This window comes from Cololabis saira, chromosome 23, assembly GCF_033807715.1.
Source record: "Cololabis saira isolate AMF1-May2022 chromosome 23, fColSai1.1, whole genome shotgun sequence".
NCBI classification, from domain to species: Eukaryota; Metazoa; Chordata; class Actinopteri; order Beloniformes; family Belonidae; genus Cololabis; species Cololabis saira.
Window position 1 is genome coordinate 28,522,625 of NC_084609.1, and position 25,778 is coordinate 28,548,402.

Consider the following 25,778-nt stretch of genomic DNA (forward strand, 5'->3'; position numbering starts at 1 on the left):
CTCTAGTTTGGGAATGCTACGATGCCTTGTAGTGCTGGAGGCCCCACAAAGAGGAGAGGAAGGAGGAAGAGGGGGAAAAAAAAGGACTAAATGAGAACGGATGAACGCTGGAACTTTGGTTGGAGTAAAAGAAAAAAGGGAGGCGGATAAACTGACACCACTGTGTTGCAGTCTTAACCACAGCTGTTGTCTAAGAGCAAATACAACAAAAAACTTCACGAGAACCCAAACTAGTTTAGCAATGAAGAAACATGTTCATGCTTTTTTGAGGGAGTTATTGTCCTGTAGTCTATTGTACAGAGGAAAAAAGAAGAAGAAAACAGATCTAGTAAAATACTATGTATAATCGAGCCAAACAGCTCCCAGTATATTACCATAAGTTTTTGTAACAAAAATCTTGTAACCTTTTCTTCAAATTCCCTACCAAGAAAAATACAAAACATTATAAGGCGATAACTATACGTTTTTTTTTTTCCTCAATTTATATATTTTTTTGTGTGTTTTATTATTTTTTTTCCTGTCATTTTAATTGGATAAGCTGTTACAGTGCAGTTGGATCTTCAAGGCAGCCAGGCGAGGCCTCACTGTTGCTTGCACTCAGCTGGGGGGTTTGCATCCTTCTGCAAGAAAAACCACAAGAGGGTGGGGGGTTAGAAACGCTGCACACGGACGCTCCGCGCAGACACATCCACACACAGCCAAAGCCACTTCAACACTAGACACTCACACGGTCAAACGTGAACGTTTGGTACGAGTTTTACCAGATATGGACATGGGGACTTCCTGTTTGACCAATGGCAGGGAGCCGCTTCCGGCTCAAATGATCTGTCATCCTTCAAAGGTTTTGCTTTTCCGCAGATCAAAAAGCCAATACATGACATGTGTTTGGTTCAACACTGACTTTTATTGTATTCAAAAGTTGTGACTTACAGGACTGTCTCAGAAAATTAGAATATTGTGATAGTTATTTATTTTCTGTAATGCAATTAAAAAAAACAAAAAAAAAAAAAAAACACAAAAATGTCATACATTCTGGATTAATTACAAATCAACTGAAATATTGCAAGCCTTTTATTATTTTAAATTTTAATATTGCTGATTATGGTTTACAGCTTAAGATTCCCAGAATATTCTAATTTTTTGAGATAGGATATTTGAGTTTTCTTAAGCTGTAAGCCATGATCAGCAATATTAAAATAAAAGGCTTGCAATATTTCAGTTGATTTGTAATGAATCCAGAATGCATGACATTTTTGTTTTTGTAATTGCATTACAGAAAATCACAATATTCTAATTTTCTGAGACAGTCATGTACATTTCCTTTTCTACTTTATTTCCCACGGCCCTGGACGTTTTAATATCAACCACCGTCGGCTGGAAAAATGTCCTCAGTGTTTGAAGTTTTCAAAGTTGACAAAGCTAACTTGACAAAGTTGAGTTCCATAAGTCTAAAACTGGAAATAGAGACCGAGCTGCATTTCTAAAAACAATAAAACCTAGTCTGTGCCAGATTGAGGGAACTGTTCTTGAAGTGTTTTTTTACTGGTGGAAAGTTAAAAGTACTAACAGACGAGACTGATGTAAGGATGTTATTCCCGTCTGGCTCCGTGTGCAGCGACAGTCAATATCTCAAGTGGATCAAAACATTTCAAAGTTGTCCTAAAACATCAACGATATTGTTCGAAATTCATGCACAAATGTTTCTGATCCATTTCAAATGTTGACTACTGTAGTTTGCTCTATCTGTACAAACAACGAGAGCAAAGAAAAGGCTGTGCTTTGTACGCTAGAGACACTGGCTCTAGGTTTAGAAGGTACCAATAAAAGAAAGATTAAACCCAGAGACTCGAGCTTCAACTGGCAAGAGAATCACTTTCACTGCAAGAAATTAGATTTCCTCAACCGTCTGAGATTCTGCAGAGGCTCGACTACAGCAGGCAGATGGAAACTTGGTCCCACGTCCTCTCGAGTCGCTGCTGATCAGACTCTGGCTGCAGAATAGACTTTACATTCCTTTCACTGCTCACAGTTAAGGGATCAGTAACTCCAAACAAAGGATGCCCTTTAAGGTCTAAACTAATACTGAAAGAAAATCCAGTTTATAATTTACATGTTGGACAAAGACAAGACTACATAACACGTGTTAATGGCTGAACAAACTAAGAACGGAGGGGTTTTTCTCAGTGACTGGATATCAAATCTAGACTTTGTTGAAGTTGAAAAGCTCGTTCCAGGGACAGTTGAGTCAAACACGACATACTTGGTGAAGAATATTTTCTTCACACTTGGACATTTGCCAATATGAGCTCATTTTGTGATGATACCAAGACTAAGAAATGCGTGTTTATATAATCTCAGGATCCTGACCTCATGCCAATTACCCACCACAAACAAAAAGAAGAAAATACTAGAATATTGTAGATGTTAAAGATGAGGATAATTAAAGGCATGTTTACAGCTGACAGATGCAACACATCAAAATTACAACTAGGTCATTGTGTTATTGTGCATAAATTTGGTTTGGAATGAACTCTAAAGTAGAAAAAGGACTGTTTTTCTGCACATACAAGACTGAGAAAATTAGAATATTGTGATTTTCTGTAATGCAATTACAAAAACGTCATACATTCTGGATTCATTACAAATCAACTGAAATATTGCAAGCCTTTTATTCTTTTAACATTGCTGATCATGGCTTACAGCTTAAGAAAACTCAAATATCCTATCTCAAAAAATTAGAATATTCTGGGAATCTTAAACTGTAAGCCATAAACAGTAATATTAAAATAATAAAAGGCTTGCAATATTTCAGTTGATTTGTAATGAATCCAGAATGTATGACATTTTTTATTTATTTTTTTATTGCATTACCGGAAATTAAAGAACTTTATCAAAATATTCTAATTTTCTGAGACAGTCCTGTATATAAACTAAAATCGTACTAGAAAAGAGTTTTTCTGACCAATGACAGAAATTGGGGCAGATGACAGGAATCTTCTCATGTATGTGAATTTGGAACTTGCATTATTTCTACCAAAAGCAAGTTTCTCTTGCAAAGCTAGACCTTTTTGTTTGCAGTGGCAACCTCAGACACTTGGTTGGCTACTGTGTTTTAGAAAAACTGATAAAACTGCTGAACGGAAAAGAAAAAAAGGACCAATAGCGCAAAATTGGCATCAACTTCCATTGATGAAGCGGAGGATTTATGGTAGGAAAAAATTGTCCTGACAAATCTGTAACTAGCCTGCATATGTGCACAAGACTTGAACAAGAATTCAATATGGGAGCAAAAAAAAGAAAGAAAGGGAGGACTAGACAAACTTTACATACAGAAATCATAAAAGTGCAAATGGCAATCTCATTATGGGTTAAACTTTAAAACAAAAACAAAACCAGAATGTTAGTAATTGGGGAGAGTGCAGGGCGGCGGCGAAGTGGGAGGTACGCATGTGAAGGGCGGGAGGGGGGTGCAGAGACGGTGGATGGAAACCAGGAAAAGGAAAGCAAATGCCAAAACAGAGTGATGTAGGAGTCGGGGGGGAGTGGGGGTGGGATGGTAGTAAACTGACAAGTCAAACTGTACCTACCAGGATAGGGTTATTTTCTACAGTCACCACTTAAACCTAGTGAGGAAAAATTTAAAGAGTAGCTGACAAAAGATGCAAAAGTGACTGGAGATGAAGAAACATTAATGAATAGGAAAAGAAAGCAAAAAAAGCAGAATTCAAAAATGTCAAAGACCCTACTGCCCCCTAAACTCAAGCCCGACTGGGTAACGGGTAGAACGGCCTGTGGTCCAAAGTCCTGACACTTCTGTACTTTACAGAGTACGTTTACGTGGCTCTTGAGCTCACACGGCTCTCCAAAAGTCAATCTTAACCTAACACCCATCGCCATGGCACTTACTGCATGTGGAAAATGAGCAAATTGGAGTCCGACAGGCAATAACCTATTTATTTGTTTGAGTTTCTATTCAAATAAAGTGAATTTTCACTTTAAAAAAGAAACATTTGACGCAATAGAGGGTCTGCATTGACGTCACTTCCCCACTGGACCAACCCCCTACTCACACTGGCCACGGTTACATGATGTTTAACTCGGAATTAATTATTCCGGATTAAATCATTCAGAATTAAACTATTTACCTTCGAGTTTACATGGAAATGGTAATTCTGAATTGAGGTTTACACGGAAAACACGTTTGATCGGCTTTCTCCAATTCCTCTACAGGTCTGGGGGTTGGGAAGGTTCTGATTGGATAGGGGGGGGACCGGAAGTTACGTCTACTGGAAGAAAAACAAACTTAGCCGCTACAACTTTGAAAAGCTCACGCTCTGTTCTTTTAATTATTTCCAGGTCCTCCAAGCTATTTATTAAATAAATGGTCTCTGCTCTTGACCAGCGTTTACTGCGTGCTGCATCTTGAAACTTTGTTAGGAAAACCAGCCCAGCGTGGAATATAAGGTCATGGAGACAGACGGGCGAGGGAACGAGCAGAAAGAAAGACCAGAATTAATTTAAAGAGGAATGAGTGTAAACATGATCGTGGAATTAATCTATTCAGATTTAAAAATGAAAATAAACCAGCCACTTACTTCAGAATTAAGTTTAATTCTGAATGGCCATTTTCATTCGGAATGAGGCGTTTACATGGTAATTTTTACTCATTTTAAATCGGATTTAATTTTAATTCTGAATTAAAGGGGAATTAAACTTCCCATGTAAACTCACCAAGTGGCAAAACATCAGCAAAAATAGCTGCTACTTGTGGAGAAGACGGAATAACAACTGATTATCAGCTTAAATTAGCGTCAGTTGGACTTGACAGTGAGCCGTACAGTTTCCCCAAGATCCAGTGGTCCATGGACATTAATATTTGGTACAGTTACCCCAAGAACCAGTGGTCCATGGACATTAATATTTGGTACAGTTACCCCAAGAACCAGTGGTCCATGGACATTAATATTTGGTACAGTTACCCCAAGAACCAGTGGTCCATGGACATTAATATTTGGTGCAGTTACCAAGAACCAGTGGTCCATGGACATTAATATTTGGCCACGAATTTGGTGCAACCCGCTGTGAAGTCGCATCTGTGACGTCATGCGCATTCCCTCTATTACAAAGTTGTAGCTACAGCCAGTCCAGGAAGGCGAGGCTTATTGGTCTCGATGATTCAACTATTTCAGCTACATGCTGAACCAAATTCTACTCCTAGCTGCAGTGAGAAGGCATGCATGAGGGTGGCTCAAGTACAGAGAGGGCAGAAAGGAAGCAAAGCTGAAGATGATCAAAAACAATTCAAGTTGCAATTTTTACTACGGAACAATTCAACTCTCATCAGCTAATAATATCAATATATTGAATATTCCATCCTAATTAATGACCAGTCTCTTAACCATTTTTGTTAACCAAGTTTTCAGTGGCGGTGCACGTAGTTTGGGATAAACTGAGCCTGTTGGGTTGGCTGTCCAGCAGTGCCTTCCTGTTTCAGGCGTACTGGATCAGTGAGGCTGGAGGTTAGATTTTAGTAACATGCAGCATTCAGACTTAACTGGCTGGTGAGCGTTATGCTGAAAACAGTTGTTAAAAAAGGGAAAAATTAACCAATAATTGTATATTTCATATTGGCCTGGAAATCAAACCCAGACCATGATGCGATTAAACCATAAATCAGATGTGTTCAGTGTGTTGGGCTCTCATAATGGGGGCGAGGACAGCCCTGCTCTACCTGGATCCCAGGAAGGGGTTTGTAAAGGGACCTGCGCTTTAGCAACTCTAAATGTGACATCTGGAAAGTGGAAGGGTTGACTGCCTCCAGTAAAAGCAGCAAACAGTATCCTGAGCCAACAGAGTTGAGAAGTGCTGAACACGGCCTTTTGTCAGGACACGAGAGATCTTTAGAGGAGCGTCTGTGTGCGTCATCTCACCTTGGGATCATAGTCAGGGTCGTTCTCCTCGTCAGCCTCCTCTTCACCCTCCTGAACACAGAGCACGTTACAGCATTAAGCAATGCATACATTTGCAAGTTGTAGTGTTAAAAAAAAAAAAAAAAAAAAAAAAAAAGATAGTTTTACCTCATCTGCCTCTTCTCCCTCCTCATCATACTGAAAGAGAAATAAATTGATTACTTAAAACAAAAACACTCCACCCTTGTACATTCTCCATGGGCAGTTACCCCCACATCTTTCACATTTCCTCCTTCAACCCTCGACAGTTTTTCCAGCTTATTTCTTTCTTTCCACATCTATACAGTTCTATATCTACTGCTACTTTTTCAAAAGTCCACTTTAAAACCACTAAATTCAAATTAAAGCTATAATTTTCATCGAACCTGCATTGGAAGAAAACTGTGCTTGAAAAAGCCTTAACAGTTTTGGTCCAGCCCTTCATGCCCCCCCGGCCACCTCAGCGTCTGCTGTACATCTGTTTATATAGTCATCCCTGTATTGCACCAGTTAACCATGGTGTCTGTGTCTCCTTTTCTGTTATTCATTCTCTGTTCTCTCTTTTCCTGCTCTGCCCAGCTGGCATCCGGCAGGAGGTTCCCCCTTATTGTTTAATTGTTTAACTAGGATCCCCATTAGCTACAGCATGACTGCAGCTATTCTTCCTGGGGTCCGCCAACATTTTAAAATACAGTACTAAACATAACATAATAAAAGCAAACCAAATACATTTCCACTATATAAAGAGAATATCAAATTAAAAATACTCTGCAAAAAAAAAAAGCAGACCATTCCACAAAATGAAGACAGTGAAATGAGAACAACACTGCACAGTTAAGAGTTTATCTGAGGTGGAAAGCAGTCCACAATTTCATTTCAATTTTAATCTAGAACTTCACAACTGATCTAATACAGAAAAAAAGAAAAAATACATTCAACATTAAAAACCAACTATGTTTCCATTTCCAGCATGTCAGACAAGCAGTCCCAGCAGCTGCTTGTTTAACTTATGATCCAGGTCTCTTCCCTCCTAAAGGGGAGTTTTTCCTTGCCACTGTTTATGTAATAAATGCTCGGGGTTCATGTTCTGAGTCTCTGGAAAACACCTAGAGACACTTCTGTTGTAATAGATACTATATATATAAAATTGAATGACACTAGCACCACACAAGAACCTGAACCAGCTGACCACAAGGTGGCGGTAATGCACATCTCCTGCTGTTTGTATATGCCAGCATAGGAATGTTTGTTGCCCCGTAAAGGTTCCTGAAGGCCACTTTGGCCTCAGGAGCCACGCAGCAACAATCCGGCCCCTGAAGAATCTACCTGGAACTCCTGCTAATGGAGTGTTGTACTCACATCGTCGTCGTCATCTTCTATGGCCTCCCCTGTGAAGTAGAGTACAGCCCGAGGTACGATGCGCTCGCGGATGAAGTGGCCGATTTCAAAGTCTGCAGCCAGAACGGCCTCCGAGTCCTCATCCTGAAAACAGACGTGCCGTTTATTCAAGTACTTTGCAGCTTTTTTCATGAAAACAACCGAGCTGAGTCAGCAGTCCCACTGCAGGTTTGAGGTGAGCATCTTATTGCTCGTGCACTTAGGTTTGCTTAAATACTTCAAAGTATTTCCCCAAGAGAAAACCAAATGCAATGATCCAACACTTTAAAGTTTTAAATGGGACACTACAAAGAAAGAAAAAAAAACTAGGCCTGGAAACATTTCAAAGAGCCGTTATATCTCTCTCTCATACACAATTATTTTATATATATATATATATATATATATATATATATATATATATATATAAAAAATAAAGAGGAGGTGCCGTGCAGCCGACTACCATTTAATGTGCGTCTGAAAACTTACAGTAAAGCATATTTACACATCTACGGCACAAACATCAGCAAATTATGGAATATATAATAGAAGCGTGAATTACCAACTCTCCATTTTCTGGAACTGTAAAGGAAGAAGAAAAATAGGGAAGTTATTTCAAAAACATTGTTGCCATAAAATGGAAAATGAAGCGTGTGAAGGACAGCGTTGAGCCTCACCCTCTGGTGGTGTGAAGAAGTTGAAGAACGAGTCGTTGGGGACGGTTTTAGTGACAGTCCTCACTGTGCCGCGTCCCTTGTGCTTCTGTTTTTTCTTGATCGTCTTCAGCGTGACGTTCTTGCCCTTCGTCCAGTCAATTGTGCAGCTGTTGGCACAGATTTACGGGTCACATTTAAAGACATTCGGGTAACTACACCGGATTCAGAAGGGCGGTAGAAACATTAAGACTAATGAAAGCCACACGTCACAGCACACAAATGACGCTTTTCCACTAGTACCTACTCCGCCCGACTCGTTTCATGATCCAACTCTGAGGTGCAGATGTTCATAAACCTGGTGCTGAGGAGAGAATTAAAAAGGGATCTAGATGGACGATAAGGAACGACCAGATCTACCAGGAGCTGTCTCTTCATAGCTGCTCGTGGCTCCAGCTGACTTTTCAGCAGCGCCGAGACAAACAAAAAAAAATTAAAAAGCGTCGCCCCTTGAAGCTTCTCTAACTCTCATTTTTTAACTTGATATACGAAAACAAGTCACAGACTCAGCAGCACATCTATCATCTCCTCCAGGTTCTACATCTTTAGTGTTCTGCCGGAGGATCTGAGAGGAGCTGCAAATGTGGACATTTTTTAAACGTAGACTAAAAACTCATCTCTTTGGTCTGGCTTTTATGTAGCGTCAAATTTTATAGTTTATTCCATTTAACATTTTTTAAAGGTATTTGTTTTATTTATTCATCTATTTCTTGTAATGTTTTTATTATTTTTATTGTTGTGGACTGATTATTTTTTAGCCTTAATCCTTTTAACTTTTATCATGATTTCATTTTAATTAACTATATTGTATGTCAGTGTGCATTGGTCTCCCAGTTTTTATTACGCTTATTTTTCAGTCAAAATGTCAAAGCACTTTGTATTTCATGTACCTGGATGAAAGGTGCTATACAAATAAAATTTGATTGATTGTCTTCTTCATTTATGTCACACAATCAAATAAGTCACAGCAGCTTCGCTCCAACCTCCTACTTCTGATCTGGGTATTGAAAAGAAACGAAGGCGAGTCGAGCTGAACTGAGCAGGTATTAGTGGAAAAGCGCCATAACACTTGGGTTTAACATGAACAAACGTGGCTGCTGCTGCGTCACTCACCCTGTGCAGGACATGATCTCTGGGCCGTCGAAGGAGAAGGGGTCTCTCTCGTCAGGTTCTGACCGCATCTTGTAGGTTTTTGTCAACACTGTATTTGTGAAGAAGTCATTCGCCTCAAATTGGAATTCTAATGTGAAGCTCTGTTGAACGACAAAAGAACAAAATCAGAGACGGTTCACGCCTGAAACTGTTGAGACTGAATGTTTGGGCACTCACCATCGGCTGTCCCGGATCAGAGAACTTTACTTTAATATCTTGTAAATGTTTTAGTATGGGTTCATCGTGTTCCTGAGGAGCGACGGAAACACAAACAGCAAACAGGAGAAAGTCAGGAACAGTTTTTAAACATCCTTGATGGCACATGCAAACTTCCACCAGCAGGTGGAAGCAAGTCTTGATTTTTCATTGAACGGTTGCCGTCGGCAACCCGTTTCTCTGCGTCAGCAGCGTGAACCGACCTGCAGCATGTCGCTAAGCAAGTCCACGTTCTTGAACACTGTTAGCCAGAACTCTGGGATGCCTTTGGGGTCTTCCTTCTCCTCGTCTTTCTTCTCTTCCTCCAACTTGGCCTTCTCCTTCATCTCATCCTGGTTGAGAGACATTTTGCTCAGCCATTTCACACCACTATTAATACAGAAATCCTAAACACCAACACTAAATAGTGCACACAAGTTACTGTGCATTCTGGTTCCAGGTGTCTAAGGAATCTCAGATTCAGACTAATAATCCCTTTGGGAAATTGCCATCTCACTCAATCAGCACTGTCATATACAAATCAAACACCCCAAAAGCCAATATAAAGATAAAAAAAAAAAAAAAAAAAAGGGCATCTGAGGTGTAATGAAAAACTAAATGTTTGTAACATGCTGTACATCACAGAAGTGCAGCTTATGTTGGCGATGATTACAAGCCAAATGTAGAAAGCTGTGACTAAGAGGAAACAAAAACCCCAATATTTAGACAGGAAGCATGCAGGCATATACATCACCTGTACCTGCTTACTTACTGTCAACTCTTCCTCCTCATCTGCCTTCCATTCACATTCCTCATCCGTGGGCTCGTAAGCTGCTTTTACTATGTCACTTCTCTGTAAGGAGGACAAGAAAGTAGGAAATGTCAGATTTGTACAAATGTCCCACAAACAGGATCTTCCAAAAAAAAAAAAAAAAAAAAAAAAAAAAAAAAACTGTTTCCAAATAAAAAGTCCATATTTAAGAGGGATGTCCTAACACTAGTTTATCTTGGTAAAGTCCGTTTCCATCCTCTGTTTACATGTAGACAAGTGTTTTGTCAGCAGAATGAGGAGCATCCAGCCATCAGTCAAAGGCAACAAAAGCCTGTGAGCAGAGCAGATCTCCTTTGGTGAGAAAGTCAGGTGTCGGGATATTAATGTTCAGTATAGTGCAGGATCAAATGCTTCCCAGTGCTGCTGACTCAAGTGTTGAAAAAGTGATCTCAAACAATGTCACTATGATGCAACAACAAAAACAGAAACCTGGGACTCATCGTCTCATTCCACTCGCTTCATCTTGTGATCCAAATCAATGTCTGAATTTTCAGACTTGGTTGAGTAGAAATATACTGGAAATGCAGGCTGTGTTTGAATTTTTAACAAAGATACAGTCCTGACAGCAGCGTTTGCATTTATTGTCCTGGGCTAAAAGACGCTGCCCTTTAAAGCAGGAAACCTGAGCAGTCCACATCTCGTCTGGGCTTTTAAAATGAACCACAAAAATGTTTAATTCGCTTTAGCTCAGAGTAATGCTTCAACATTTGAACATATACAGAGCGCAGTCATTAAAATGCATCCAACTGCCATATATCCAGTTACATGTGGATGACAAATGGCATCAGAAAGTCCCTTTCAGTAAATGTGCTACCGATTTAGTTATCGACTGCTGGGTGTTAAAATTGTTTGTCATGTGTAGTCCATCAACTGACTATAATAGTGTGATTTTTAGTCTAATTTTTGGCCAGGGGGCACTATAAACTGGGACATAAATATAACTTAAAAAGTACCATACAGCACTTTTTACTCATCCACTCAACTATGAACGGATAAAGTATGTGAGCTGCGTGGAATGAGCTTCAGCTGCTGGGCAGCCACACTGAAACCATCTGTAGGATACTCTAACAAACATGGAAATAAGCTTTTCCCTTGATTATTGCAATCAAGCCGAAGATCGTGGTGCCCCAACCGCCATACTTAAAAATCAGTGGGAGGTTTTGTTCTGACTAGTTGGAACCTTTCCAACTGCATAACAGCAGCAGGAGGAAATGCTTGGACCTCGGCGTAATTGATGCTTCTGCAAACAGGCCCTGCATATATGATGCATGCATGTGGCAGACAGCATTTACTACGGAAGAGTATTAGGGCCAGACAGAAGAAGAAAAAAAAAAAACATTTTAGGGGAAGATTTTTCTCATTATGCAGTTGGAGAAAAAAGTTGAAATGTCGAGAAAAAAGTCGAAATGTCGAGAATAATGTTGAAATACAATTGAGAAAAAAGTCGAAATGTTGAGAAAAGTCAAAATTTCGTGAATAAAGTTGAAATGTTGAGAAAAAAGGCGAAATTTACTTTATTCTTGAAATTGTATTTCAACATTAATCTTGACATTTCAACTTTTTTGTCAAAGTGCACAATAAAAATAAAAAAAAATCTTCCTCCCAAATATTTTTTCTCCTGCATGTCCCTAATACTCTTCCGTAATTTACACTCGTTTGTTGTGTCACTAAATGGAAAATGACTTCTCATCCCTAAACAACCCTCTGCTGAACACCGTTAGTCAGACAGACTGTACATGGGAGTCAAGTGTCCGTCACACCGGTCAACCAGTACTGAAATGTACCACGGCACGTCAAAGTGAAACTACATAAATATACGGTATATAAACCAGAGAAACAAAATAAATAAAATGCAATGAACAGGACATACTTTGTCAAATAGGGGCTGGTAGAGGGCAGCGTATTTCCTCTCCAGTTCATGCACTTCTTCGTAGAACTTGGCCTCGATGTGGGCACATTTGACCTGGAGGTTCTTTAGGGCATTCACACGTCTCTTCACCACCTTTGGTAAGCTGGGGGGAAAGAGGGAGCAGAGAAGATCAATCTTAATGTTCAGAAGCAAATCTGACAAACAATTTCATCCTAGGACTTCAGTCACATGAATGCCATACGACTTCTAGCAGGTGTTGTACCATGTATCAAATCATGGCCTTCTGTGACAATTCAAGTCCTTATTGTCGATGTAATCTTTAGTTATGCACTTCCGACGTCTTAAAATGTGTCACTCGCATTTTAAACGTCATCTCTTGTTGCTGCTGCTTACATTCCTCCAGGCAGAATTGCACTGAGGGAACTGCTTGTTGTCAGTCACATGATCAACCCCCTCATATTCTGTTATACCATTTTGATCAACCAACATATCCATGAAATGCTATAAAACCCTCCCTTGACCTCATTGCCCGGCTATGAACGGGTGACTGCGTTTCTAACCAGTTTAGTTTAAATTTTACATTTTCTATCTTGAGGTTTGAACTACATCTTCAAACATTGAGGTTTTTTTTTTGTTATTTTTTAACACAAGGCATTCAAGCTAAATGACAACCCTGTGCCTGAAACATCCACATGTATCATCTCAAAGTACTGCTCACCTGGCTTTGAGAGGTATAATATTGAAACGCCTACACCATCCTGGATGGGGGTGTATCTTTATTCCCAAATGCGTGGATGTAACTGGTGATTTTTTTTTTGGTGGCTGCCAAACATTTGACACTGTGATCAAAGAGCTGCTTGCTTATGATTTTTCTAAGGAGAGGAGCGGTGGGCGGCACAGCCCCGGAGCCAAGAGACCTACATTCCCACAGCACGCAGGAACCTCATGCGACCATCTCCGCTTACAGATGCAACGTTAAAGCTTTTCAGTGACTATTATTCTCAATCAAAACATGTAACCTCATTGACCACTTCAAACCCTGTTGCACTTTCAGTATCATAACCAACTAATACTTGCTGTGAAATACAGGACTGTCTCAGAAAATTAGAATATTGTGATAAAGTTCCTTATTTTCTGTAATGCAATTAAAAAAAACAAAAATGTCATACAATCTGGATTCATTACAAATCAACTGAAATATTGCAAGACATATTTTAATATTGCTGATTATGGCTTACAGCTTAAGATTCCCAGAATATTCTAATTTTTTGAAATGGGATATTTGAGTTTTCTTAAGCTGTAAGCCATGATCAGCAATATTAAAATAAAAGGCTTGCAATATTTCAATTGATTTGTAATGAATCCAGAATGTATGACATTTTTTTTGTAATTGCATTACAGAAAATCACAATATTCTGAGACAGTCCTGTATATGTATTAAAAAAAAAAAAAGTAGAAATGATTCTGGCAAGTAATCCCTCAAAAGTCTAAACACATAAAATGACTCATTATCAAAGTATTCATTCAGTTAATTATCCTTCAGCCATTATTAATCTGTTCCAGATCAATGACTAATGTGGCATGTCACACCAGGGCAGTAGAGATTTATTTTCCTGCACACCATTGTATGAAGACTAAGTCTTCAGGCATGCTCTTAAAGCAGGAAAAGATTGTATTACACTCTCATACTGAAGTCTTTACACCAGGAGAAGGAAATTGCCATCATTTGAGTTTAGATCAAATCCTTGTGTGTTGTGCAACTCGTTGTGCCACTCACTTAACAGGCTGAGGTCAGTCAGTTGTTACAGTCACTGGCAGCTTTCTTAATGTGTCCAATCTGATCGTTACGGCAACAAATCTTACATCACGAGGGTCCCACACAGAAAGTTTGTCATACAGTTGACATTATCTTACCCCAGATGCCTTTTTGCTAGAGGGTTGCGAAATATATTTATGTAACAGTGTCTTAACAACCGTTCCTCCCGTGTATTGATCCGGGCTGTGTGCATTAAGGAGGGAGGGGATCATGTAAAATGAGCAGCTAAAAAGCAGCCGATCCTGCTCTTTGACAACCTGATTATTCTTAGACGAGACTACCAGGCAAAGAAAACATCCCTTACCTCTCCATGTACCCCGATGGCGAGCCATTCAGACCGTCCAGCCTCTCCTGCAGGGCAGCCAGAATCTGTGGGTTCTGCATCATCTGCACAGTGAGCTGACGAGCTGTTCCAAGACATTAAAATCAAGTACAAAATAAAGAAAACTGGACCGGAATGGGTTTATAAATCAGTATTAACCTGCAAGAGCACAAAGCAACAGTGAGCCACTCGTGCACACCAACTACAGACTGTTGACTCAATTCAAAATACTTCATTTGCATTAATAAAAAAGCATGTGTACTGCATATACCGTACAAAAAAAAAAAGGTAGCAGTGAATAGAAGTAAAACAGGCTGGCATGGTACCCCCCAAACTGGAGCTGAATGAATTTACTGACTAAAAATAAGAATCTTGATCTCTTAGCAGGTGCGTACTGTCCAATGTGCAGAAGTGGAAAAACCTGGAAAGACTCAGCCTTTTAAATTGATTTTATGGGAGCACCTGTGCTTCCCCGTCAGATGGCGGTTATTGTACCGGTGCATAGTTATGTTCCTGAGGAGCTGCACATCAGTGTACACTGGATGTTATGGTGCTAAACCTCCAGCATCTTTATGTTACTGATGTTTTACTGCATTTAACTTGCCTAGTGCCTTTTTTGTAAAAGGATGCTCTAAGGGTGGAGAGACTAATGTTTCACTTGTAAAAGAGCGTTTTATTAAATTATTCCAAAATGTGACCCATTTAAGGCTTTTCCTTGTTTAACATTTTGTTGGGAAAAAGCTATATATATGTCCCCTCTTTAAAAAAAATAAAATTACCAATCAAAAAAAAAAAAAAACAACCCACACATCAAAATTCAGGACATGATCTGAAGTGCATGGTGTAACGCTTCACAGCAAAGAACATGTACAAACGGTGCATTTTAGAGAGCCGTCATGTTTTACTGAAAGTCTGATGCAAAAACATTTGTAATCCTCCAAATCAGAAGTACGTATATTATAGGCCTGTGTTGAAAAAAAACGATTTCCCAATTATAAATCGATTCTCATTAATTCCTAAAAATCGATTCATACGTCTAAAGATTGATTTTTTTTTTTATTTGTATTTTTTTTTCATCATTACATTACAACTTTTGGTTATATTTTTGTTTATCCCCAAAAAAGGAATGTTTTGTTGGACACGAGAATAACTGGTGCCATGTTTAAAGGTATGAAAACATTAAAGTGTTAGCTTATAATTGCATAAATTGTCTATATTTCATTACTTTATATACTGTCTTGGGGTTACATTTGCAAAAAATGCTAAAAACCAAATGCTCAAAAATAAAAAACCAAAATAGACCGAAAATGGAACAAATAAAAACGGAATGTGGGAAAAAATAAAACCGATTTCATCCGTCTCTGTTTCCTCCCTGGATCTGTTTGGTAATTCTGACCCACATGATGTTTCTGAAAGCAGTTCTATCAGCATTCTGGGAGGTGATTGGTCCTTACAGCATCATTAGCTGCAATACTTGCTGTTGAATCTCAATATAATACTAGTATTAATATGTTGTAGAACTACAGTCATATTCATGCAACAGCTCATAAAACAGTTTTAATAACACTAACCCAAATCAATATCGGAATCGAATCTTGATAATCGATTCTGAATCTTAAGAATCGGAATCAAATCTTGACATTTGAATCGATCCCCAGCCCTAGTATATCATAAAACGTAGCATTAGTCACCCCTGCCACGTCCAGAGCAGCTCCATGCAATTTCCACTATAGACGATTGGAGAGAGTCCAAAGTCATTTGGGTGGTTTTTGCTGATGGCAACAAGAACTAGATGCCTTCAAATAAAACATTTAGAAATTAAACTATTCCTCTGCACCAATTTAATACATTTTATGTTCAAATGCATCAGTTTTCCTCCCACTCCAAGTTTGTTGTTGGTGCACAAACTGCAGCTTTGACATGTAGACGCCATGTTTGAGGTTGCTGTTAATCCTCACAAGCTGCAAGTGTATTACTCATTTATAATCTCCCATCAATTTTCAGAACTAATGTAGGTCTGGGACATAAGTTATAGGCAACCAGAAAGTCCTCTCAAGTCTAGTTTTTTTTTAAAGACAGCTCAGCCGTTCTCTAAAAAGATAAAGCTTAACTGCCATCTATATCCATTGAAAATGAGCCGGGTCGGCCCATACGAGCAGCATTCCGATTCATTTACGGCGTATTAAAAGATACATGATCACAGGGATCCAAAATAAAGCGGATTAGTGCTTGAAAGCTTCCAACTACGATTCGGAATCATGTCATGCAAATAACTGTATAAATAACAGGCAGAAGCAAAACAGACTTTGGACTGCGACTGAAGCCGACACTCTAAAAGCATCTCAATAATTCATCATCCATCCTGTGTTAAGGCTTTTGCAGGTTTTATCGGCTATACTTTTCCCTGCATGAACTCACGTTGCTTTGCTTTTCATAACTGATTTTCATCAGATTTTCATTGCTAGTTTACCTTTGCTGTTCTCATCCTCTCCAGTTTCCTCCTCCTCTACTTCCTCCACGTCCTCCATGTCTGCCGGGTCCATCTCGGTCTGGTCTTTGCTGCTCGGGAACACAGGGATGGAGAACGTGAAGGTGAGCCAAACCGCTACAGACACCAATAATGACTTGAGAATGCCACATTGTTTTCCTCCTTTTTATCTCCATAATACAGCTCAACAGCTGTTCTGTTTTTCAGAATCAGAGTCAACACAGGTGGAATTACCCTATTGTTAAACCAACGTCAGGAAAGAACTTTGGTACGTTGGCGTTTCCTGGTTAAAACACTGTAGAAACAAACCAGCAAAGAAATGCTTAACACAACATGCCATCCAGCGAAGTTTTGAATAAAACTGTCGTATTTCTTTAACATTTATTTTTCTTGTCAACTGTCCCACACAATGCTTTTAAAACCTGGTTTGCATTGTCACTTCAGATTTGTAACTGGCTTTTTAGATGTACAGGCTTTACACTGCAACACACCACCGAGCCAAAGTCAAAAAAGCACTTAGGCATGCCAGTCACTTTCCCATTGCCATTTCCACATTACCCTAGCTGCCAGTAGAGCCCGATAGGACTGGAGCTGGTGACGGGGTACAAGCATGCTGAGTCTTTACCTCAGCACACAATTCTTTTTGTTTTTTCTTCAACAAAACTCACATTTCTTTGTTATGCTAAAAGCCAGCATGTAAAGTTATACAAAACTGCCTTGCAAATTCTTGTAAAGTAGCTAGGAGAAGCAGCACAGTGTTCTGCTTGTTTCAGGCTGGAAAAATCCCACCAGGAAAAACTACAACATGGTCACGGTGCAAGGCTGCACACTACAGAGCATCCATGAATCTTGCTTAAAATAATATAAGCAACCGTATAAAGCATTTAAGGTACAATCGCATGATCAAGCAAAGGTTATCAGGTCAAAGTGAAAGAATAGCAGCGAACTCCGGTGTTTGCTTTTCAAAATTGAGAATGTTCCCCAAAGAAAAGCCAAAGACTCAGAGCAATGACAAAACCAATTTCCAAGGTTGGAAAGAAAGAACAAAAGCAAAAACCCAAGACACCCAAATCCTCTAAAATGGCTCCATGCAACACACCTGAGACTGTATGAACAAGCCAATCAGATTTTGGATGGACATTCAGACCTCAATGTGCTTTGTTGTTAAAATAAGCTTTTTTATTTTACATACAGGACTGTCTCAGAAAATTAGAATATTGTGATTTTCTGTAATGCAATTACAAAAATGTCATACATTCTGGATTCATTACAAATCAACTGAAATATTGCAAGCCTTTTATTATTTTAATATTGCTGACCATGGCTTAAGAAAACTCAAATATCCTATCTCAAAAAATTTGAAAATTCTGGGAATCTTAAACTAAGCCATAATCAGCAATATTAAAATAATAAAAGGCTTGCAATATTTCAGTTGATTTGTAATGAATCCAGAATGTATGACGTTTGTTTTTTTTTTAAATTGCATTACAGAAAATAAAAACTTTATCACAATATTCTAATTTTTTGAGACAGTCCTGTATTTGTGGACACAAGTTTAATTCCAAAAAAATATTTTTTTTGATATTCTTCATTTGATGTTAAAAAAAGTGTTAAGAAATTGAATGTTAAAAAAAAAAGAAAAAAAAAAAGCATGCACCAAAACATCTGTAGGCAAGAGGACAGTTTAACAATTCAGACTCTGTCCAGTTTATTTTATGGCTCTTATCAACTGTGTTTGTGATAGACTTGCTTCAGACAGGGACACTTCTGTTAGCCATCAGTGCTCACTAACGTATCCTCGCTGGTGTGAGTGACCCCAGGCCTTAAACTGGTCTAGAGGTCACCACTGCTCTGGGACTGACAGCTCAGGCCGCTGGTAATCACCTGGGACTGGCACTCATTGTTGGCTATTTTAGTAGCAGTAGTAAATGAATGCAGCACTGATCCTAACGCAGCTGCACCAACACTTCACTTCCGTGCATTAGAAGCCAGTCAACAAAACATTATATATTGATAAAGTTTTGATTAAATAAATGGACAGTGTTGACTGTGCCACCACCATGGGTCAAAGGGGCAACACAGCGGGGCCATCAGCCCAGCAGTGGAAACAGTAACGATTTTTCTGTGTGCAAAATGAGGTCTGGCGCAATTAACAGGTTTACGGCTGGCTGGCCTGGCTTGAAAACAGCTAATTAATGTTAATTTGTACAAGTAACTTCAGTCACTACCTTCATACAAAACAACATAATGCTTAAGCTAGTGATTGCTGTGTAGATGTTTAGGTAACCAAAACTGGAGTCTTTTCACATACTGTTCTGCTCCAGCCAGAAACATGATACCCATTTCAAAATGGACTGCAGGAAAGCTGACTTTATACGCAACACTCTCACCAGCACAGCCTGTTTTCGTCCTGCAGCGGCCAACAATGGAAAATTTGGGGTATTTGTGTACAAGGAAGAGACGGGAGGGAACCATCTTTTCTGACATTCACAGGAGTGTCACTTGTGACAGGCAGCTTTGTCCATCACTCAAATGTTCTGAGTCATCTTGCATGTTTGTGCGTGTGAGAGACGCCAGGGTCTCTCAAGGAAGCAACTATTACACTGCCCTCTGGGGGTTTACTGGAGCTAGCCTGACCACACCCAGATCAGTGACACCCCAGCAGATGTTTGCCTTCCAGCTGTTAGAGAACCTAAATAAAGCGGCAGAGAAGCCAGGTGATTGATTTGTTATAGAGGATGTACATACTTGTCAATGTCTGCCATCTCAGCTGAGTCAAGTGATGCTAGAAAGAAAGAGAACATTCATTTAGAAACACAAAAATGTCAAACATTTGATTCAGAAGTGATTAATTCAACAGTAGGCTCCCGATAAAAACTATAAAATTACTGTAGGTTTAAAGATGTCCTGTGATCCCAAACGTTTAATAAAAAAATCTGCTTAAAGTTCCTGGATGCATTTTAGCAGCACCACAGAGGTCCTTAACCACTGAAACTTTTACAGTGGAAATATACAAGTTTGAGAAGCTGCAAAAATTGTCCAATTCAAGAAACCAGTTTATCACTTGTTGCATCCCTAAATGTCAACAGCCCTTGCACACGCCCCAGAGTTTGGAAAATTACTTTCTATATTCATGCACCTTGACAGATCTTTTAAGAATCAGCCCCAAATGAAAATAATGTAACTATTTTTGACTCAGTTTTCCATAACCTGTACGGACATTTTCACTGCCTTCCATGCGAGTCGTTTTATGTGTAAGACTTCACCAGCAGAAGATATTGCAGGTTCAGACACCAGAAACCAAATGTAATGCACCTAGAAAGACCACAAAACGTAAAAAAATAAAGACGTGTTACGTCTTCAGTGTGGCTAAAGTGGGAAGCAGCCTGATGAAGACTATTCCTTTGAAATGGTCTTATTCTGACCATTTTGTCAAATCATTAATACCCAATAATCTAAAGATATTATATACGCATCACCCAGTTCTCAACATCCAATTAAATTCTTTGACTGTTCCCCAAAGAAATAATGGAAAATGAGCATCATTTGAGGAGAAAAAAAAAAAAGGAAATGCACACAAAAAAATAAACACTCCAGCAAACTGCGTAAAAGTGCCTACACTTGTGTGTACTCGGAAATCTTGTCATTTAAGCTGATGACATAACAGAGTCCAAACACATTCTCTTCAGGTTGCGTCACTCGGTTCCCATTCACATCCTAAAACCTGCAATGACAATTCTCTCCCTCCACATCTAACAAGACTATTTGAAAAAACATTGGACCCTGTGATATATCCCTCATAGGTTTTCTGAAAAGTGCCTTTGACCTCATTGTACAGCAGGTCTGGGAAGCCAGCTGGAAGATGCCCACCGTAATCAATTACAGTAAGCCATTTTATCTTTGCCGGCTTCGCTTATGCTAACTGATGACGCTAATTAATATTACTTTCTATTAATCTCTAACCAAAAGATCAATTCAAGTCTCGCTGCCTAAACGACATCGGAGACGAGCGGGTCAGGAGCTGAAACAAGGACTAGCAAAGATCTGCTTGGACCTGTGGTTGGTCGGCCGGGTTGAACCCCCTCCAGTCAGGCAGGCCATATGTGATCACAAGTAACGGCGCTTTTACACTAGTACCTACTCAGCGCACCACGCCTCAGCACGCCTCGTACCACCTCCACTCGCTTCGTCCTCGTTTCTTTTCGATACCCTGGTGAGAAGTAGGAGGTTGGAGCGAAGCTGCTGTGACGTATTTGATTGTGTATCTAAACAGAGAAGACGACACTAAAGATGTAGAACCTGGAGATGATAGATGTGCTGCTGGGTCTGTGACTTGTGTTCGATAAAGTTAAAAAATGAGTGAAAGAAGCTTCAAGCGACTACGCTTTTTAATGTTTTTTAGTTTGTCTTTACGCTGCTGAGAATTCGGCTGGGAGCCGTGAGCAGCTATGAAGTGACAGAGCTGGTAGATCTGGTCGTTCCTTATCACCCGTCTAGATCCCTTTTTAATTCTCTCCTCAGCACCAGGTTTATGAACATCTGCACATCAGAGTTGGATCAGAAACAGACGTTTGCGCTGCCATTGCCTGTCGGATAAAATGAAGAGCTGCAAGCCGCGAGTTGTTCTCGCGCCGACTCCTGCTTGACTCCTGCTTGAATCCTCCTGATTCAAACGTCTGACGGCCCAGCCTCCTGACCAATCGGTGGCCTGTAGTGTGATGACGTCAGATACAGCCGACTCAGCACGCTCAGAACCTCGGCAGAATAGGTACAGAAAAAGTATCTACTCGGCACGCCTCCACCCGTCTCAGCCCGTAGTGGAGAAGCGCAAGACGGGGGCGTGGCGAGTAGAAGCGCGCAGAGTAGGTACTAGTGGAAAAGTGCCATAAGTGTCTTCCACTGGGAAGGTCCTGCAATGATCCACCGTGGCTCCCAGCTACTTCAGCCAAACCTCACTAGAGCTGCAGAACTGCAGACAAACAGTGACCTCCATTTCTGATGTCGCCATCTGTACAACATCAGAAATGGCCAGTGTATTTAGAAGAAACTTAGTTACTACAAACTTACAGCCAGTCACTGACTCTGCCAGACAAATCAAAAGATCACATGCCCAGTTTTACATAAATTGTGTTATACAAGTCATCTAATGTAGTGCCAAAATAAAAGAATTATCAAGGGACACCGACTTGCCACACCCCGTTGATGGATATCACCTTTTATCAACTGCTGCAACGGCTTCAATCTGGAAGTTGGAAGATTGGCGCCTGGTTTTTAAGCCACTTCCTCCTTTTAGTGGCCTTTTATTTTTCAATACTGTGGATTTAACCAGAATGAACTATACATACTCAAAGGTCCCCTTGCAGGGACTGTCAGTCCCCCACCTCTCAACATCTCCAAAAAATCTTAATCTCTTGAGAAAATGATCAAATGTACACTTACAATGAGGCAACCGTAGTTTCAATACTTATTACTTCCACGTTGGCTGTAATTTACCCCAATTAACCCAAAATAAAAAAAATAATAATTTTGAATACTAACACTAGCACCCTAAAATGATCAATTTATGCACAGGGCTTAAATGGATGTGTGTTATGTTTCTTCTGGCCCAACTATCCTCTTATTTTAACCTGGCCCTGAAAGCACAATGAATAAAGAAAATCAGACCCTGCTGTTTCCAAAGGCAAAAGCACAATTAAGATGCACAAAAACAACCTTGTCACGTTACGAGTCAAACATTTGTTCCACTAGTCTCCACCTGATGTCTGCAAGGCAGGAGCTGATGCTCTGCATGTTTCCTCTAATTACATGCACAACTCACACTGCAGAGATTAAATGAATCAAAATTAATTTTCTTTTTTGGGGTAGGGGGTATTTATATGCTGTTCATAATGTATTAAGCTGTTTTAAATCTCAAATGTGAACAAGCAACCAATGTGATTGTCGTTTCTGGGTGCCAGATACACAGTCAAAGCGGTTAACTGCCCTCACCTGCCATGGCTCATCAGGCTAACTGAATATGCAACTACAAGGCCCAAGTCCCCGCACAAAAACGTGTGGCGTTACCCATGTCTGCAAAAACAGGCACGTCAGTGAGACAATAGCACATCAATCTCAATATCAGGTGGCCTACATTCAGCTGCAAGGCCACTGTGGTGACTCACTGAGCTCATATCAAAGTCGAGTGACAGGTCAAATTGTTTCCTCCTTCATAAAAGGGACATTGATGGAGCGATCACTAGTCTTAAACATAGCCATTTCTAAATGCCAAGTTTTATATCGGGTCTTTCTGCAACTGGGAAAGAGTGTTTGAGTACTTTATTGCACCAGTGCACAGCTAGCGGCCTCATGCATTTATAAAACCAAACAACCCCCCCCCCTCCAAAAAAACTTTGAGTATGAACTAAATAAGCATTAAAGCCATTCAAAAAAGAACCCTTGACTTCCCTTGCAAGCGTTCACAATCATTACTTTTTAATATGTATTATCTAATGGGTTTATTATTTTACATTTCAGTCTTGTCATAAAAGTTTGAAGGCAAAAAAACCAGAACATTTTCAAATATGCTCTAACCACAATCCTGAAGTTAAAAAAAACATGAAAGCATCTTAAAACTATAAAAAAAAAAAAGTTATTTTTCACTCATTTCTCCTTCATTCCACCTGACTTCTTAAGTTTAAGCAAGATTTTAATATTTTCAGACATTCACACATTTAATAGTGAAATACCTACTATACTACTACTATAAGAACCAATTTGTACCGATACACACTTTAAAAATGCTTTGCTTCTACAAAAACGGATCAAAATTAGATAGGGTAAAAGGTTACAGTACACAGTTCTCCATGCAAGTCTTTGAAATATATGACCCCCAATCCCTGGAAAATGCTAAATTGACTAAGAAAGTATGTGATCAATCAATGAATCCAATCCGCAATATTACAGCTTCGAGAAGGATCACGTGTAGTTCTGAAACAAAGTATATTAATTATCGACCGCTCTGTCGTCTGTATGTATGTCAACATCAATCCCAAATATAAGATTGGACAATAAAACAAACAAACAAACGTTGCTTTAGTGGAGGAAGCCTTTTCCTCTAACCCAGAGCGACCACGTGTTGCTGCTGGTCCCGCAAACCATCAACCAACGACAAAAAACAAAGACTTGGCTGCCTGCCTGGACCTTATTTGGAGAGCAAACTTCGTCAGAGAATCCATACCTAGGGAAACCAGCACCAGACAAGTGTCTCTCCTCGCCTGTGAACGCTGGATCTGGAGCCGGGTCTGTGCACGCTGCGGGACCGGGGCCGTGGAGCTAAAGCTGAGCGGGTTCTGCGCATGCGCACCGCGGAGTAGGAGGACGGTATTGAATCAATACGGACATGTATTATGCTCTTATTTATTGATGTCATAATATACAGGTGAAGGTCGGAACATTTGAATATAATGCAAAACTTTATTTAGTAAATTAAAATAAAAAAGGTGAAACAAATATATTATTTCCCACTACATTCAAAGTGAGATATTTCAAGCCTTTTATTTGTTATAATTTTGATGATTATGGCTCACAGTTTATGAAAACCCTAAATAAAAAAAATGAAATCAATAAACAATTCGCACTACTTTTATTTCCATTGCAATGTATATACTGTCTATATTTCGTAATTATATATTTTTACCCCTCCCCTGTATGTGTGTGTTGAGTGTACTGCTGCTGAACAATGTGAGGTTCCCCATTGAGTGAGACATAAAGGATCATCTATTCATCAAAATTATAACAAATAAAGGCTTAACATATCTTGATTTGCATGTAATACGACCAGGTAATATATTAGTTTCATCTTTTAAGTTGAATTATTGAAATAAAGTAACTTTCACACCATATTCTTCACCTGTAGGGTATATTATACATCCTGGCTGATGTGAACATACATCATATAGGAGCAGAGGCTATTTCAGTTATGGTTGTCTGTCTGTACAGTATTGCAAGATCAACGCTATTAAAGCACTTTAAACTTTAAACCAAAGCATTTTGCTTCCATTTCTGTGCATTTAAGAAGTTTTGGGGATGTCCCCTCTTTTGGGGCTCCTGCTCTGCTGAAACCGGGGCGTCCCTTATTTCTGTTCCTGAAAGGTGCAGCCCTAGTGGCTGGTCCTGTGGTCCTAGAGGACGGACACCTAGGACCACAGGACCACAGCACCAGCTCCACTTATGTAACAACCTGCTGTCGAGTCAAACCAGCCTGCCACAAGTCTCGAGTCCCACCTTCAATCCATCCTCCGAGAAATAAGGTCAAACACAAAAACACTAGACACGTGTCAACAAACGCCCCAAAACGCCGACAGCTACTGCAACCATCCGATATGATATCATTCACTAACGTGGATTTGTTAGAGAAATCACATTAAAGCTGTGTCTAAGGTGTCGCTTGTGTGAGTTATTTCCTTCATGCAGCGTGATCATCATGGAGGAGTCGGGGCTCAATGGCTGCTCCGCTCCGTCACTAGCATTAGCTCCGCTGCTCCCGGCTCAGCGGCGGGCTGGGGACGGTTTAACTACAGGAACACAGAGCAACAGAGCTGTAGGTCGCCGGCGGAGCGAGTAGGGAGCCTCTCCCGACCCTTACCTTCGCGCTACGGCCGGAGACAGGGGGCTGGGAAGCGGCGCTGCGCACAGAGAGAAGCGGCTCCGGGGAAGAAAGGGACTCCGCTCCGATGGCGGTAAAAGGGAGAGAGATCCCGCCGCCCGCGCTCATATACATGCGACGTCATCACGCACGCCGCCCGTCGCCCTGGCAACGGGGCTAGTGGGCGGGGCTAGGGGAGCTAGGGGTTTTAGTTGTTGTTTTTTTGACAGATATGTTCAGAAAAGTATGGAAGCACATTTCTGCCAGTAAAATATAAAATATATTATATATAATATAAAATATCGAAATTATGAGATAGAAAGTCGAAATTATGAGATATAAAATCGAAATTATGAGATAGAAAGTCATAATTATGAGATATAAAGTTGAAATTATGAGATATAAAGTGGAAATTATTAGATATAAAGTCATAATTATGAGA

The 25,778-nt window shown here is 39.9% G+C and overlaps 1 protein-coding gene across 4 annotated transcripts; it reads right to left on the reverse strand.

Annotated features, from left to right (window-relative positions):
- Positions 1-25,472, reverse strand: nap1l1 (nucleosome assembly protein 1-like 1). 4 transcript variants are annotated; one of them, XM_061714157.1, is made up of 16 exons: positions 25,337-25,472; positions 19,462-19,498; positions 16,696-16,784; positions 14,208-14,310; positions 12,088-12,229; positions 10,146-10,238; positions 9,610-9,738; positions 9,368-9,439; positions 9,152-9,291; positions 8,003-8,148; positions 7,888-7,907; positions 7,308-7,430; positions 6,078-6,107; positions 5,931-5,981; positions 3,588-3,623; positions 1-620 (listed from the first exon to the last, which is right to left on the reverse strand). In XM_061714157.1, the coding sequence occupies exons 2-15, from the start codon at positions 19,476-19,478 to the stop codon at positions 3,618-3,620; spliced, it is 1,161 nt and encodes a 386-aa protein (XP_061570141.1). In that variant the 5' UTR covers positions 19,479-19,498; positions 25,337-25,472; the 3' UTR covers positions 1-620; positions 3,588-3,617. The 4 variants fall into 4 exon arrangements, with proteins under 4 accessions (XP_061570141.1, XP_061570140.1, XP_061570138.1 ...); XM_061714156.1 differs by lacking the exon at positions 3,588-3,623 and having other exon boundaries at positions 10,158-10,238; XM_061714154.1 differs by lacking the exon at positions 3,588-3,623.
- Positions 25,473-25,778: the final 306 nt, after the last annotated feature.